At 39.9% G+C, this 17,617-nt stretch overlaps 1 protein-coding gene across 8 annotated transcripts in view; it reads left to right on the top strand.

Annotated features, from left to right (window-relative positions):
- Positions 1-17,617, top strand: part of SLC20A2 (solute carrier family 20 member 2) — a 74,404-nt gene that overhangs the window by 50,489 nt on the left and 6,298 nt on the right. For 5 of the 8 annotated variants that reach the window (XM_063131633.1, XM_063131619.1, XM_063131626.1 and 2 more), the window contains exons 5-10: positions 2,364-2,460; positions 3,677-3,793; positions 4,991-5,194; positions 7,485-8,073; positions 14,785-14,970; positions 15,579-15,663. In XM_063131633.1, the coding sequence (XP_062987703.1) occupies positions 2,364-2,460; positions 3,677-3,793; positions 4,991-5,194; positions 7,485-8,073; positions 14,785-14,970; positions 15,579-15,663 (1,278 nt within the window). Of the gene's footprint in view, positions 1-2,363; positions 2,461-3,676; positions 3,794-4,990; positions 5,195-7,484; positions 8,074-14,784; positions 14,971-15,578; positions 15,664-16,459; positions 16,545-17,617 lie in introns of all 8 variants that reach the window. The other 3 variants (XM_063131657.1, XM_063131649.1, XM_063131667.1) reach the window with 3 other exon arrangements.

Raw genomic sequence — 17,617 nt, 5'->3', positions numbered from 1 at the left:
CATTTAAATTAACAACATATGTTTGTTTGTTTTAAAAAATACAGTAGTGTTGCATCAAGAAATTGAATCCGATGGGGCTCTTTGCATGACACAACAGCCTGTGCTGGATGTGTGTGGCCACCATGTTGAATATGCATTTGCGAGGGTTAAACATGGTCTATTTTAGGGTTATGTGAGTGTTGTTTAACCCTTGCACATCACAAACCCCCCAAGTGGGTATTGCATGTGTAATTTAGTGCCCGTGGGCACTGCAGCCCATCATGGGTTGAATAACCCACAACAAGCTGCAGCATGTCGTCCGAATAGTGTCAGTGTGTAGATTTAGACCCCAGCCCACTGTGTGTCCCTCATATTATTTACTCCCATATAAGCAAATTATTTCATTCACTAATATTGGAGAATACTAAAAGCTACTTTGGGGGCCAACACTGTGTATTAGCGACAAAGCCCACTTACCACCCTAGCAGTGGGTGGCTCAGCCTCCAATGTGAGGGATGCCATGTGAAGTATTATGTGCCCCTGTACACAGACGTGCATATGTACACACAACATGAGTCACTGCAATATATACCCTCCATAGGCCAACTGCCGTAAAAATCAGCATCTTCCAAGTTGTGGATATCACAGGCATGATGAGTCAGTATCCCCTCTTTCAAAAAAAGTGCACCTGACTTTTAAAAATCCAGGTGAAAATCCTGGATTATTGAAGTCTAACAAATTTATTATGACACATGCTTTTGTGGACCGCAACCTACTCCATTTGGTTGTCTCTGGTCCACAAAAGCTTATACCATAATACATTTTATTAGTTTTTAAGGTGCCACAAAATTCTTTATTGTTTTTGCTGCATCAGACCACTGTGACTATTACTTTGGAAGTTGCTGCATAAAAAATCCCTTATGACAGAAATGAGATACAGCAAGCCTCAGGCTTGAATGCTCTCCCCTCCTCTCTACTCCAGCCAGTTGCGAGGGGATGGTGTTTGTTTATTCTTTACACTTCTAATCTGCCCAATAACCAATGTTCTTTTGGTTCAGAAGCTTTTGTTTCAGTTTTTTTAAAAAATTAATCACAACCTGTTTTATCATCTGACTCTAACAAACTGTGTTTAATCTCAACTATGATTTGTTTGAAACAATCCAACTTCAACAAATCATAGTTAAGGTTTACCCATTTTAGGGTTTGGATGTAATGCAAAACTGCAGTTAATCAAAACAGAATCCTCTAGTGGCTGCACTAGAGGATGAGAAGAGAGCTTATTGTGACAACTGTGAACACACTCAATATGTCTTTCAACATGTGGTAGGCTCATAAAGCCTGTCTTGATAGCAAGATCTTTCCTGTTCCATAGCAAGAATTTATAGTCTTGGCTATGTGATTTTGCAGTGAAAAGTAAAGGCTTGCAATGTGAAATTTAAAAAAAATCTCTTTGTAATATTTTGGAACTCTAGTTAAACTAAGACATATAAAAAGAGGTGGTGCCCTGGCAGCCTAAGAGGGAACAAGCAAAGAAGAAAACAAGGAATAGGGTGGTAAATGTAAGAATACCAGAAATGTTCAGAGACAAAGCTTGAAGAAGCACTGTTTCTTTGATCTTCCACTCCTTTCTGCAATTACAACATAAGGAATAGCAAACACAGACTCCTGTTTTGCTCTGAAACTGATGTGTTTGGCAGCCTGCCTCTTGTTCTGATCAAAACACTCACTTGGGTGTGAGTTAGGGAAAAGACGAGCTCTCACGTCTCCTGACAATTCTTCCTTCCCCTGCCAAATCTCCCTAGGGAGGTGGATTCCACACTTTCAGGCTTTGTTCCTAAAACCTGTATTTTTAACCAACCTATTTTCTATACTCCTATAGTCTGTGTTGTTCCGTGAATGGGTACACAAATGAGAGAGGCTGACAGGGTAGGGAATAGGACAAATTCTAAAAATCTGTCCATAAAATGGGGTTGCATAGGCAAGTGTGACCACCATTGTAATTGTTTCTTATGCTTAAAGTTGGATCTCCACCTACTAACAAGGTAATAGTTCTGTGTGTCCCAAGTCTGTGATTACATTTGTTATCCAATGTCTCCACCATTGTTATTCTGCCTCTGACAATGGAGAACCAGCTGAAGCTGCCTCCTGTAATTTTAAAATTAACTCATCCAGCTGTTAAGTATTTCCTGTTCTCATTTTTGAATTTGTAACTGCTGGTTACAGAATTCAGAAGCCACATTTTCCCTTTCACTCAGTGTCATGCTTGGGTAACTAGGCTGAAATAACTTCCTCGTTGGAGGGTGTTCAACATTTTTTGATTCTGACTATATCCGTTACAGTATTTCCAAAGTTGTGATATTTTATCCTGTTTATTCATTATGCAGGAAGACCCTGTACCCAATGGTCTTCGTGCCCTTCCAGTGTTCTACGCTGCTACATTAACAATTAATGTGTTCTCTATAATGTATACAGGTGCTCCAGGTGAGTAATATCTGACATATGAAGTCTATTATGGATGCACTATATTGTCCTATTGATGCATGCTGAATAATTACCATTCTGTGTACCTGGAAATCAATCAAGAACAAAAAAGAACATCTAAAGGTCGTAATAAACACCTTGTTTAAGGGTGGTTTTCTCTTCTGTAAAAGAAGGATCGTCTACGGACAGTAGTCCCTGGACAAGCTACTGTGTGTTCACCCTAGCCATCACAGATCTCTGGGGGCTATTTCAGGGCTGGTTAGCGTGATCACTGCAGCTCATCATGGCTTATTTACGTCATGGGTTGTGGCACGTGCCAGCAGCCATTTTGAATATTCAAGCCATGGCAGGCGGTCGCTGTGGCATATTATGTCATGCAAACCTGGCAAGGGTCGAACAACTCTGACAAAGACCATGGACTGTTTTAGAGTTACACGAGGGTTGCTTCACTCTTGCATAAACTACCCTAGCCAGGTTCGCACGCCACAATAAGCCGCGGTGACTGCCCACTACGACTTGAATATTCAAAAGGGCAGCTGGTACGCGCTGCAGCCCACCATGGCTTAAGCCATGATGGGCTGTGGTGATAATGCAAACCTAGTAACTGCATAGAGATAAACCCAGGCTTGCAACCAAATGTATACTCAACATGGAATCTCAATCAGTCACAACTCTGACAAACATACCTGCATGATGTGCATGTTCCCAAACGTCTTTCTCACATTCTCATTTGAAGTGCACGTTTAAGAACTCTTAGGTGTAATGTTCAAAGGTGTCCCTGCTTTGTTTTTGCCAAAAGGGGAAAGTCCATGTAGTTCAAAATATGTACGTTTTCTAGTAAAAGGTATCAAACTAAAAGGCAACTTTTTTTTCTTTTCTGGGTTCAGTAAGACAGCACCATACCATCCTGCATTATATTAAACTTGTAATCTGGTACAAGTTGACATTGTTCTAGTTTTACGGTTAACTCAGGTCTAATGAAGTTCAGCAGTAGTAGCAAATCATCCTGTGTAGTCCACACATGCTCTGCTCATGTGTTTAATAATGCCAGCCTTTTGTCTCTAAGTCACAGAGGACGTGACTTGGCTTAAGATGTAATGACTTAGACTTCTAAAGCAATGTTCCAATTTCTCTGCAGCACTGGTCAATTACATATTGTGATAAATGCTTGCAAACCAATGTGAAATAATGTAATTTTATTCTCTTCCCTTTTCAGTCCTAGGAATCACCCTTCCTATATGGGCAATAGCACTAATATCAATTGGTGTGTCACTATTATTTGCTGCCTTAGTCTGGATATTTGTGTGTCCGTGGATGAAAAGAAAAATAGCAAGTATGTCTTCTGGCTTAAAATCTTTCAACTGTGGATTTCCACAACATTGCAGTAATACTTTCTTACCTCAATAACAAATAGTTTGTTTGCCTTGTGCTGTGAAACGTTTTGCGCTTTAGTTGCTTGTATTTTTTTTTAAAAAAATATAGACCATGATCCAAAGTACATATTTATTTTAAATATTTATACCCAACCTTTCTTCATAGTTCAGGGTCTTAGTTCAAGGGGGAATTTACATGAGTTCAAGGTGTTACATCCACTCAGTGTGACTTCTGCATTTGTTTATGCTTTAAAGAGATTTTTGTGTCCTGTCTTAAACTGACTTCAGAACTCACTTTATTTTCAGATATCATTTGCTTGTGGCAAGTGGACGAAGTGGTGCTTGACAAATTGAAGTCCCATTTGCACAAGGGCGCTTTGTACCAATTGTACAGACATTTTGGATCCTAGTCAAAACATCTGACTTTGAGGAAGAGTGGGACAAAAATTCAAATTTAGCAATCCAAACTAGATCACTAACTGTGCAGATAGATACAACTTTTTGGTTTTCTTTAGTAAATGTAATTCTTTTTTGTCTGGCTTAAGAAAGGAGCAGAGCAATGTACTATTACAGTCAGTTTTCTTGAAATTATTATTATTATTATTATTATTATTATTATTATTATTATTATTTATTTATATAGCACCATCAATGTACATGGTGCTGTACAGAGTAAAACAGTAAATAGCAAGACTCTGCCGCATAGGCTTACAATCTAATAAAATCATAGTAAAACAATAAGGAGGGGAAGAGAATGCAAACAGGCACAGGGTAGGGTAAGCAGGCACAGGGTAGGGTAAAACTAACAGTATAAAGTCTGCACAACATCAAGTTTTAAAAGCTTTAGGAAAAAGAAAAGTTTTTAGTTGAGCTTTAAAAGCTGCGATTGAAGTTGTAGTTCTCAAATGTTCTGGAAGAGCGTTCCAGGCGTAAGGGGCAGCAGAAGAAAATGGACGGAGCCGAGCAAGGGAAGTAGAGGCCCTTGGGCAGGCGAGAAACATGGCATCAGAGGAGCGAAGAGCACGAGCGGGGCAATAGTGTGAGATGAGAGAGGAGAGATAGGAAGGAGCTAGACCGTGAAAAGCTTCACTTCTGACACAGAATGGCTATTGCATAGATATTGAACCATCTTTATTAAAGTTCTGTGTTTTCCTTAGGTCGGTTAAAGAAAGAAGGTGCATTATCAAAGATATCTGATGAAAGCCTAGACAAAATTCAGGATGAGGATATGCCTGTCTTTAAAGAACTTCCTGGTGCCAAAGCAACTGATGAAAGTACTATCCCTCTCACTGGCTCTGTAACAGAAGAGGCTGGTGCATCAGATAATATAGCAAATGGGAGCCATCCACGTGTGCCCTATGGTGAGAAACTCAGGGCACATATATTTTTTTGGCTTTGTTTTCATCTAGTTATTGCAAGCTGCTGTCTGGTGGATTATTCCCATGGGTTGTATCGAGTGGTGCAAGACTTCTAGTTTTGTGCAAAACCTCTACTGCTTGTGGAAATCCTGTTTTCATCCTTGCACATGTGCCAGATCCAATGCTTCAATTCAGTTTGCACAAACTGATGCACAACTCATTATGGTTACAGAATTATTATGATTTTATAATCATAGGTGTTACTTGTGCAAGTTGTTTTAGGTGTTCTGCTAGCAGATGTACAAATACTAATGCAGGGGTCCCAAACCTTTTTGTGTCAGTTGGCACATTTTGAAGTTTGAGAGTGTCATGGGTACTCTCACAAAATGATTGCCATGGGCAGGGCTTGCCCATTCAACAAATGGTTGTCATGATGGGTATGGCCAGCCACAAAGCACCTTTCCCCCAGAAAATAAACTATTGAGGCTAAACAAAAATTTAAGTTTGCCAAGAACCTTAGTAGAAGGCAGAGGCGGTCTCTGGGCTCCAAAACACAAAGCCATTATTTTGAACCCATCATTTTCAGCACCAACACCAACTTTGCAGAAGGCAAACTGATGAGGCTCAGAGACAAGTGACTTCACCAAAAAAGTGAATACAAAGCAGAGGTGGGGGCTGAGCCCAAATGCCAAATCACATTCACAAAAAATGCAACGCGCGCACACACACACACACACACACACACACACACACACACACACACAAACACACAGGCAAAGCATCCCTCCTTGCATCTTACCTTTCTCTACCCTTTGCTACCACTGAGCTTATCTTTTTCTGAGCCTGTTGGGCTTCATTTTCTAAGAATGCCTCTGGGGCCTGCGTGGAGCCTAGAAGCATTCTTGGGAATAAAGATGGCACTGGAGGACAACATTTTACAACATGCCAGTCTCTCAGGTTTATATATATATCCTTAAAAATAAAATAAATATCCTGAAGGGCAAGGGAACCTGGTAGGTGCCAAGAGAGATTTCTACAGGCACAATGGTGTCATGGGCACTATGTTGTTCCCCCTAGTGCTCCAATTGTTGTAATTTTTCTGCTAATGTAATGTTGGATATAACCCCGTGGGTTTAAAACCGCAATCCAGAGACCTGCAGCAACACTTCTTCCCAACTTTTCTGGTGTTACAGAATAAACCAAGATAGAAAGAGTGTGTGGTTCTTCTCCTGCTTTTTCCCCCTGGGTGCTCAGAGATTGCTTGTGCCAATCACAGGGTTTTAAAAAGAACATATTATGCATGTGAGTTATCCAAGATTACTCTTAACTATGGTATCTTCTCAGATAGCTACTTACAAATTTCACCATGGTTTCTGTTAGTGAATGATGCAGTTAGTATCAAATCAATTTGGAAATGAATAGTATAATAATGTTATTTCGGTCACATTTTTAAAGGCATCTTAAACTTAGTCACATTGAACAATGTTTCATCAATATTTTAGTTAGATATTTATATCTAACTATAAACTTCTTCGTAGGCAATAGCTCCATATTCTTCTCCTATGAAAAATATGGGAGTGAAGGCTTAGCTTCTATCGTGCTCAGCTCTAGCCTCCTCCCGCCATCAAACCCCTTTCCATTTCTGCATCTCCCTCTTGTGGAACTTCACCCACTGTCACACAAACAAGCAGGGCCGCTTTACCTTAGAATCAGATTCCATAATGTTTACTTTCCCTCTTTCTCTGTTTCCCCCATTTCCTCAGTTTGGATATTCAGTTAGTGCAACAGTTACTTTAACATTCTCTTCCCTAACCCAATTTTAAAGAGGGAGAAACTGCACAGAAAAATGTAAATAGCTAAAGCAATTTATGAATAGAAATAAGTTGTAGTTGTTGTTATTACATATTCAGTTAAAATTGAAATAATACAGGCCCTGCCCTTAGACTTACATATCTAAAGTTAAAGACATAACACATTAAGAGAGAAAGGAGAGGAAAAGGGAAGGGAAATTGATAAGTGAAAGCTAGGGTGAATAGTTGTCAAATCAGACCTATGGGAAAGGGTGTCTTTTCTGCCTTCTTATGCAGAGTGATTGGCTGCTATTGGCGTGCAAGAAGGTAGGGTTTGGCTGATGGAAAAGGCCTCTCCCCCAGACTACAGAATGATTGGCTGTTGATGGAGAATAAATGCTAGCAAATCTAGAAAATAGAAAAGTAATATTTCCTGGCACTTCAGCATTTTGCTACCCATTGTGGTTTCCTTTGAAAAATAAGACTTTTCTCTGCTGTTTCAGGAAGGGCATATTCAATGACGCACAGTATGGTGAAGTCACCTATTTCCAATGGCACCTTTAATTTTGATGGCCACATGAAGAGTGATATTCATGTATATCACACTGTGCACAAAGACTCAGGGTTGTACAAAGACTTACTGCACAAAATACACCTAGACCGAGGTAACGACGACAGGCCTACGCAAGAAAATAACTACAAGTTTTTGCGGCGCAACAACAGCTATACTTGCTATACAGCTGCCATATGTGGGATGCCGGTGCATTCGTCCTTCAAGGCTGCTGATATTTCAACCCCAGAAGACAGTGAAAAGCTAGTTACAGACACAGTATCCTATTCCAAAAAAAGAGTTCGCTATGACAGCTACTCCAGCTACTGCAATGCTGTGGCAGAAGCAGAAATTGAAGCAGAGGAAGGTGGTGTGGAGATGAAATTGGCATCCGAGTTAGTCGATCCTAATCGTCCTGTTGAGGATCCTACAGAAGAAGAGAGGGATGAGAGAGACACCTCAGAGGTCCACCTGCTTTTTCACTTTCTCCAGATCCTTACAGCTTGCTTTGGCTCTTTTGCTCACGGAGGCAACGACGTTAGGTAGGTACAGAGAACTTGCATGTGTGAACGGTATAGTAGCATTTTATGAGTTCTGTAATTTGTTCTAACTGCTGAGGATTTGTACAAGAAGTGTTCTGGTCCGTTGCAAAATCTTACTAATTCCAATCTATTTTAAAAACATAAGCTGCTCAAACTTTTCCTTCATCTGTAATTATACACTCTTGCTACACATTCGTGTGAAGAACAAATATACAAATAAAATTAGGTCACCTGGATTGAGGGCCCCCAAGTCTGTTTTAACCAGAGAGCAGAAGTTTTAATTTCCTCTTTCCTCTTGGGGTTCCATTGTTTGTCTATGGGATAGGTCCAGCTAGTATTTCTCAGTTCTCTCCACTGACAAAATGTTTACCATTTTGCAAGTTTACCACTTTGCTAGCTATTTTTTTGTTTATTATTTATCAAATAACTGTTATAAACATTATTCATGGACCCGAGCAACGCTGGGCATGTCAGCTAGTAAAACAATAAAATTAATTTCTAAGCTATTTAATTTCCAGTCTGGTAATCAAGTAATTCATAGTAAACAAAGTTTATTCTAAATATAAATATATGGGAACCACATTTTAGAGATTGAACAGGTTTTTTTGTTCGCTTTCGTCATGGTATCCCAGATATAGCCTAAACTGAAAGGTTGTTATTACCATCTGGGTGTTTCTGCTTTCTCCTCCCTGGCCGGGGACCTGGATTTTACCACCAGTTGCCAGGGATGAGAAGAAGCTTCCATATACAAACCAGTCTGTTCCTAATTTATACTGTACCTCTGTGTGGAGTTTTAATTGTAAACCACTTTAGAAGCTGATGTATGCAAAAAAAAGCAGGAAATAAATATAATGCATAAATAGCTAAATATAACCTTGTTTTCAAATGAAACGTATGTAGCTGTACACAACATAAGCTAATTCTTAAATGGAGCTATGGCTGTGGTTAGTGCAGGAGAGGGCATGTCCATTCTTAAAAGAAGCTTCCTAGTGTTAGTGCACTTAATACTCCTGCACGGATCAAGGGCTCAGGAGCCTTACTTTCTGTTTTTGTTATCAGGTGTCACCATGATGCAATTAATTATAAGGTTGGCTGCCATTTTTATCTTCATGGAACATTTGACTGTAGTTGAATATTGTCAGAGCGGTGGTCAACTTACCGGTTCCCTGAAATCTATTACTGTCTTTTTCTAGACTCACAGTAACCAAATTGTAAAATAGATACAGTCTTGCCTTCAAGCTTACAATCTAAAAGGCAAGATATACAAGAGAAGAGGAAGAGAGTGGGGAGCAGTCTAGAAAGCTAGGTGATTTAAAAAACAGAAACACCAGGTATTTAAATCCATCTAAGGCCAGTGTAACCTTGTGCTTGCTAGAAGGAGACTAGGGAGGTTATAACACTCCCAGCAACTCTTTACCAATGACTGGTGTCAGATATGGCCAATTCAGAATTGCAATATTTTTAATAGGGGAGGAAGTATTTAATAGAGAGGATAAAGAGATTTTTGGCTTATTCAGCACCATTGTATAAACCAGGGGTTCCCAATTGGTGGTCCATGGACACCAGGGGGTCCGCGTAACCCACCCAAGGGGTTCATGGCACCATTCACATATTCACCATTCATTTCTGGAGTCCACCGACAACGAATTCCTACCAGAAGTAAAATATAACATCACTGAGCACCTGCGTGATTTAGCGACTAGCTTCAGAGATTAATTCCCTGCACCTAATCCTGAAAACTCACGGAGAAGGAATCCTTTTGAATGTGGTGATGTACCTGTAGAAGAGCAAGACGCACTTGTTGACGTGACTTGTGATGGTTCATTGAAATCATTTTTCAAAGAATACAGACTGGACCAATTCCGGGTGACGGTTTTTCCTGATTATAAGAAGTTAGGTGAAAAAGCTTTGAAACGTCTAGTTCCCTTTTGTTCCACATATCTTTGTGAACAAACATTTTTGACATTTTGTTATATGAAGAACAAGCATAGAAACCGGCTCAATGTTGATCCAGATTTGAGATTAAAAGTAGGAAATATTGAACCCGATGTGAAAGGGATTGTTTGGGACAAAAAGAGGCATGATTTCTCCCATCACATTTAGGTTTAGTAGCTGCTAGACAAGTCATAATTTGTTCAATTGTAAACTAGACGTTAGTAAAGTTATATTCGTCTTTATATTCCTAATTAAATCATTGTCAGTTTTGCGTAGTAATATCACAAATATCACAAATTTTAAGGTCTGTTTTTTTAGTAAACCTAAAACCCTTTGCTTATTAGGGGCTACCCCTTATTTTCTCCAAAAAATTGCTTTGCACAGGTAGCTACCATAGAGATAACACATTTTTCAAAAGGAGGGGGTCCATGGCTTGGCATTTGAAAAACAAGGGGTCCGCAATACTTAGCTACTTGGGAACCACTGGTATAAACAATACCAGTAGTACAGCCCTGGGTTTTAAATTCAAGCTCTTTCCCCCCTTGCTCTTGATAGCTGATCTGCTATCAAGGTTTGAGGTTTGCTCTTAAAGTATTTCAGTTCCCTAGCATACAAAGGACTTTGACAGCCTTTCTGACATCATTCTACATTTTATTCCTCCTGAGCTGAAAGAGTCACTAGAGATTAAGAGTTTCATTTTGGTCAGCAGCTAATGCTGTCTGTAAGTTGCTGAGTGCCTGTAACTCCCAGGGAAATGTGTCAGGCACAGGTCCCAAGATTTATATCATTTGAAAGCTGGGGCGCTACTTTTCAGAAAATATTAACATTTTAACATTGCCTATTTGTTTTGCACATTATTAGGCAGCACCATTGCCCTTTGCTCCAGCTGTGTGTTTTGGCAAGATGCTTGTACTAAATATAGTCAATGCTAGTCTTTGGATCTGTCAGTTCCTGGGTTGTGCATTTTCTGGATTCCATTCTCCATTGCCAGTGTCCTGAGAAAGTTTTGGTTTGTTAACTCATTGAACTTGGACTGTTATGTTAGGTTTTTATGTTGTCAATTTTTAATTCAGTCAATTATTGCTTTTTTAGCTTTAGGTAGCAGATAGCAAAACATTGCATATTGTATAATACCCATGCAATGTTCTTTCTGTATTTAAAAGTCAGTGTCTTATAGGATCGCTGGGTCACAGTATAAGACTTATTACAAGTTAAAATCTTCTCATGTCTGGCCTAGTGGAAAGGAAGCCAGACCAAAACAAAATGCTTCTTAGGCTCCAAAACTCCAAATGTTTAGGCAAGTCAATAAGATGTCATTATACACCTTCTGGATCATGATTTTATAGAATTAAGCTAGTCAGTCAATTCGTTCATATCTTGATATAAGGATGCATTTTGTATCAGCCAACTAGGAGTGTTCCCGTAACATTACATGTATTTCCAAATATGTGTGTTATTTACAAATTATAATTTTAGGTGTATGTATAAAAATATATTCTGCAAAGAGTTTCAAAGAATAACAATTAGGTGAAAAATATATAAGGAATATATGCACAAATAACCAGCCTTGGTCTTACTCTAACTATACGCACACACCACACGAAAGGTAAACATTTTAAATTGCTGCAAATATTAATTGTAGCCAGGCAGTCTATTTTCCATAAACCGCATTGTTCTGTGACCAGACAGAACGAGTACATTTTCACCATACCTCTTTTGGCTGTTATACAATAGCAATAGTTAAGGGAGAGAGACGTGGAATCATGCACCATTCTCCCCTCACCCCACCTTAACCATGGTTCACAAGCCCAGGGGAGATACCTTCATCCAGGGGTAGGCAACCTTTTGGGGCCCCTGGGCACCTTTGGCAATTTGAGAAAACATAAAATGACTGCAATAGGAGGATGGTTAGTAAGTACAAGTAACCTACCCAAAGGACTTCAGTACATAGCAGCGGTGGAGCCTGAACCTCAACACACTAAACAAGTCCTTTGAGCCCAGTTTTCAGTTCCAACGGAAACCTATTTCAAAGAAGGCAATTTTTCTCTCTCCCTCCCTCCTCTGCCAGGAAACACGTTCCCAATATCTCGTTTTCTCTCTCACTCTGAATCACCACCTATAGACGGACTTTCTTCCCCCCCCTTCCTCCCCCTTCTCTTTCTCATAAGTACACACACACACAAAACCACCCTTGGTGGGCACCAGGAAAGGTGTCTGGGGTCACACTGATACATCACATTGCCTACCCTGCCTTAATCATATGCTTATCAGCCCTAGAGGGATGTGGCCAGAAATAAATTTCTTTCATTTCATTTATTACACTTCTATACCACTCAATAGCCAAAGCTCTCTGGGTGGTTTACAAAGATTAAAAACCTTAAAAATACAGTATTAATGTATCATATAAAAACAGTTTTAGCCATAAACGTATAAACACATCTATCCAAACAATATCCCATGGCTTGCATGTCTTTGTAATGTGGAAATGGCAAATGGTGGTCAAGACAGCATTTCATAAAGGTCTTCCTGGGATCTTCTGTGTCATTTGGTATAATTTGTCGTCTCAAATTGGTATCTTCTAATTCCTGACTCCATCTATTTTTCAACAAATTCCAGCCCATCCTTCAGTTCCAGCTCACTCTTCATTTTTGCAAACCGCCCAGAGAGCTTCGGCTATGGGGCGGTATATAAATGTAATAAATAAATAAATAAATTCAGTTCCATGAATTGTCAAAGTAACTCACAAGCTAACCCATAGCAGAACAGTATAAAACCATTTTTTGAAACATTTTAAAAACAACGTAGCTAAACATGTTTGAGCTCCAACAGGTCAGCAGCATGGAGGTGGGAGTGGGGAAGACCTTGCTCCTTGTTGTTCCAACCAATCTGATATAAGATAAAGGTTGCATTCAGACAACACAATAGCCAACCCTGCCCTTATAGTCCACTCCACAGATGACTGTTAGCATGTCGTGCTTGGGCATGGTATCCCTCCACAACACTTCCTTTTCCCATTTGTTGCTATGCTGGGGGTGGAGAAAGACACTGTGAGGAGACAATGTCCCCCCCCCCTCGGCATAGCAATACGTCTTCGCTGCAAAGCGGTGGTGGCTGGTGGCAGGGGACACCTGGAGCTCCTGCCGCTCTCAAACCGCGGCAGGTGTTCCTAGCACCCCGGTCCCCAGCACTTTACCTCCATGGTGGGGATGGGAGAAAGGGACATGCATGTCCCTGAGAACATGTGAGGCGGTGCGATTGGCAAGCGCCGCACCCAGGGACAGCACGATCAGCGGTTCCCCAAGCTCTTCCTGGATGGGATTATTTCCCCTGGCTATAGAGCCCCGCTGGGCAAGAGCAGCCTCGCGACTCTGTAGGCAGGGGAAATAATCAACACAACACAATAATCAACGGTTGTGCAGATAATCAACTCTGCACACAGTTGATTCTTGGCGTTGGTAACCAACCGTGGCATGGTTTCCCCCCCGACAGACAACACAATAGTCAACGGTGGACTATTTAGTCTACCGTGGACTATTTAATCAACCATTGGGTTTGGACAACACAATAGTCAATGGTTGATTAAATAGTCAACCGTTGACTATTGTGTAATCTGGCGAGCCTTTTCCACACCACTGTCGGTGATTTACTATTTGCGGGGTGGGGATCAACTACAATAGTCAACCATGTGTTAAAAGTCAACTCATGGTTGATTATTATCATGTCCTGTAGGGAGTACCCCCTAAATAGTCAACCGTGGAGTTGTCTGTCCAAATGCATCCAAAGAGGGAATAGGAAACAATATTTTCCCTGCAATTCTTGGTGTATGGGAAGGCTGATAAAGGAGAACGCATTATTTGTGGTAACCAGAGTTGAGGTCATTTATTTGAAAGACCGTATTCTCCCTGATGAGCCTGCCCGTGCTTTCAGATCTTCTGGAGAAGACCTTCTTTCAGTCCCACCATCTTCACAGGCTCGCTTGGTGGGAACATGGGAGAGGGCCTTCTCGGTGGCTGCTCCGGTGCTCTGGAACTCTCTTCCCGGGGAAGCTAGGCTGGCTCCCTCCTTGATGGGCTTTCGGAAGCAGGCTAAAACTTGTTTGTTCAGGCAGGCCTTTGGAGAATAATCTGGCCCTTCATCTATGTTAATGACTTATCATTTTGTTGTGTATTTTAAACTTTTTTATTATTTTTTAATTTATTTTTACAATTCTTTTCCTACGTTTTAAAATGTATGTTTTAAACTTTGTAAGACCGCCTTGAGGCCTAGTATTGGGCAAAAGGCGGGATACAAATCATCATTATCATCAATCATCATCAATTTAAGGCTTTACAACTAGCACTTTCAATTGTGTCCAGAAACCAGCTAGAAGCCAATCTAGCTCTTTTACATTACATTAGCCTGTGGTCTCCAGATTTTTCTGTGATTGTGATACAGATAACTATAAAACTGATGATAAACAAATGCCCAAATATAGTTTGATTATCTACATCAGCTCCTGTGTTCTGATGTTTAGTGGCTTGAGTTATATGAAAATGCCATTCTGCTATTTGAGAGAGGAATAGCATGGGTGATATATACAGAAAGACAGGAAATAAAGTGGAATAAGTGCATGCAATGCAGGAGAAGGCTGATTCAGGAGATGGCATGAGGTTATGTTTTGTGGGATAGCGTATTTTCATAAGATTCTTCCAACTTAGTTTAATACGAGCACTAGGGAATTAAGTGAAAGATTTCGAGTTTGCTAATACATCTCCTGTGTTATGTGTTGTTTTCCAGCAATGCTATTGGCCCTTTGGTCGCCCTCTGGCTTATATATGATCAGGGTGCTGTAATGCAAGAAGCTCCTACTCCCATTTGGCTGCTGTTGTATGGAGGCATTGGCATCTGTGTGGGTCTCTGGGTCTGGGGCCGAAGAGTGATCCAAACCATGGGGAAAGACCTCACACCTATCACACCGTCAAGGTAATTGCATGTTTATTGGATTTGGTTACTCTGAAATCTAATGCTGTCAGTTTTGAGAAATTCTGCCATAGCATCTGTGTGGCTAATGGTTTCTGCTTTTGATTTGAATAGTGATGTATGTTACCTCCTCTTTAAACTAATGTGATGTGTTTGAATTGTGGAGGTCTAGTTGAGCAGAATAGTCTGCCAATGTCTTCAATAGCTTAGAGAGATATAAATTAGGAAATGGCAAAAATCAAAGTAGTTTTCCATGAACTCCAAATAACTGGGGGGAAATGGACCTATGATTTTTATTTGCTTTTCATGTATACTAGACCTCTGCCGCTAACCTAATTACTAATTAAGCATGATTTCTTGGAATGTAGAATAGATTGCCAGTAGCAGTGAGCTGCTCAGCTAATTTAATGCAGATGTACACGTGCACAGTTTCCATTATTCAGCAGCTCCTTGTTCTCTTAATATCACTCAATGACCAAAAATCAGTTGGAGAGAATCGGTTGGACAAGATGCTGGTAAGACTTGGGCATGTTGCATGGTGTCAGCCCAGACTGATAGCTTAAATCTAAAGAAAAGAGTGACTGTGAAGTGTTTTCTTATGCTTCCTGCAGTGGATTCACTATTGAGTTGGCTTCGGCGTTCACAGTTGTGGTAGCTTCCAATGTTGGACTTCCTGTCAGTACTACACACTGCAAGGTATGCCTTTGCCATGTGACTGCAGCCAGGCTGGTCTGGACTGTTCGTTGTTTAACTCTGCTGCTCAGATCAGTTTATAGTGGCATGATACCACAATAGGGAACTGTAAAATGGGTTTGTATATGCAGGAACTCCGTCCCCCCCATCCCCTTATTTATAAAGCACATGAATGGACAGGTCTTACATTTCCTTTCAAACATCTCATTTTTCACATAGTTGCACAACTGAAGATTTGTTTTTATTTGTTATCCATGTGTGACTATTCAGAATCAACTGTACATCCACATTAAATTCTATTTAGTTAATTTTCAGTGGGTCTGCAAATGTGCCATTTCCTATTTGACTCTGAAATTTTCACATACGTAGTTATGTAACTGCACGTGAGAGTGCTGAACAGGAATGGCCCTGGCCCAAATCATTTTTTTTATCATAGAAGTAACTAGAGTTTGGCAGACAGTGTGAGGTACTTTGATGCCTGAGGCAGGAATCTCAATGACAGTTGCCCATTTGGGTAAAAATGCCAAATTAAAACATCTATATTATTCTGCTCTTGAGTGGCATCCCAAAATCTGCTGCCTGTCCCTTACTAATGATAGGATTGGGCTCTGTGTTGCAATAAGGTTTTCCTCAGGTCATGCCATGTGAACTTTGATCTGCTGCACCCTTCTCTGTCCAGAGGTTCTGACACTTTTCATCCTTTATACTTTCACTTTCCTGATGAATGCATGGCATGGGATTTCCTGTGTGTCACTATTACACTACAAAATCTCCATCTGTCTTTTTTATTTCTTCACAGTGGATTTTGCATTGAAGTAATGTGTGCGCTAACCGTACTTGTAGCCTCAAATGTGGGTATTCCAATAAGCTCCACTCATTGCAAGGTATTGGAGATTGCAGTGGTCACGCTAATTAAACACATGCTCAATCTTTTAGGAACAGAAAGAGACAAATCTTAATAAGTAATGATTTCCCCCATTTTGCCTTCATTATGTAATGTATCAAGCAGTTATTTTAATTTTAAAAATGGAATCAAAATATGGCATTCTGAATTACATTGAGAATTACTTTGAAAAATTGGACTTGCAAAATTTCCCCAAATGCTAAGAAGCTGTTTTTGTTTTAATCATTATTAGGGTTGCCAGAATATATTATTATTACCGCTACTTATAAGCCACATAGTAGTATTCATTTGGTATTCATTTGATAGTCTGTTAACAAGTGACAGTCATCTTAACTTTTAGTATTCTTGCTTCTATGCATTAAACTTCTTAGTGCTAGCTTTGCACTAACAGTTTATACATTGGATTTTCTCTCCAAAAATATTTGCACTTTTTCATATGGAACACTAATGGATTGTGGTATGCATACTTTTAGGGAACAGTACAGCTGACAAGAATGCTTGGTTCTGTATTTCAGTATCTGAAGGCAAATGGTATTAGTTTCAAGTCAATCGAAAAACAGCTGTCACTTGAAACTCTACAAATTGTTCTAGCTTTTTAACGATGAATCTAACTGCTTTTCTAACCTGTATTTTCATCAAAACTTATTACACTAAACATTGTTAACATTTTAGAGATGGGCCTACCAAAGCCAGTATCACTGATGCCCTTTTAAAACTGGGAAAATTTATGAAATACGAGTATAAGTTGCATCTTTTAAATCAATATTTAAATAAATTTGTAGTGCTTTCTATGTTCAGTTTAAAACAGCATTTATTATCCTTTTTGGACCACAGATCTACTTTTAACTTCCAACCTGCAGCATGGGATGATGATGATGATTAGTCCATTTTTGTCCTTTCTACTTTTCTCTCTCTAGTTTTCCCTCTCTTAATAACAACAACCCTAACTGACATAAAAGAAGTACTAGCGGTGCTACCGGAAAATGTAAGGAAACCTCAGAGCGCTTAATAAGGCAGAATGATGGCGGAAAGCAGGATCAACTATTTCAGAGC

This window comes from Elgaria multicarinata, chromosome 1, assembly GCF_023053635.1.
Source record: "Elgaria multicarinata webbii isolate HBS135686 ecotype San Diego chromosome 1, rElgMul1.1.pri, whole genome shotgun sequence".
Classification (NCBI taxonomy): Eukaryota; Metazoa; Chordata; class Lepidosauria; order Squamata; family Anguidae; genus Elgaria; species Elgaria multicarinata.
This window is presented reverse-complemented; position numbering and strand designations above follow the sequence as displayed.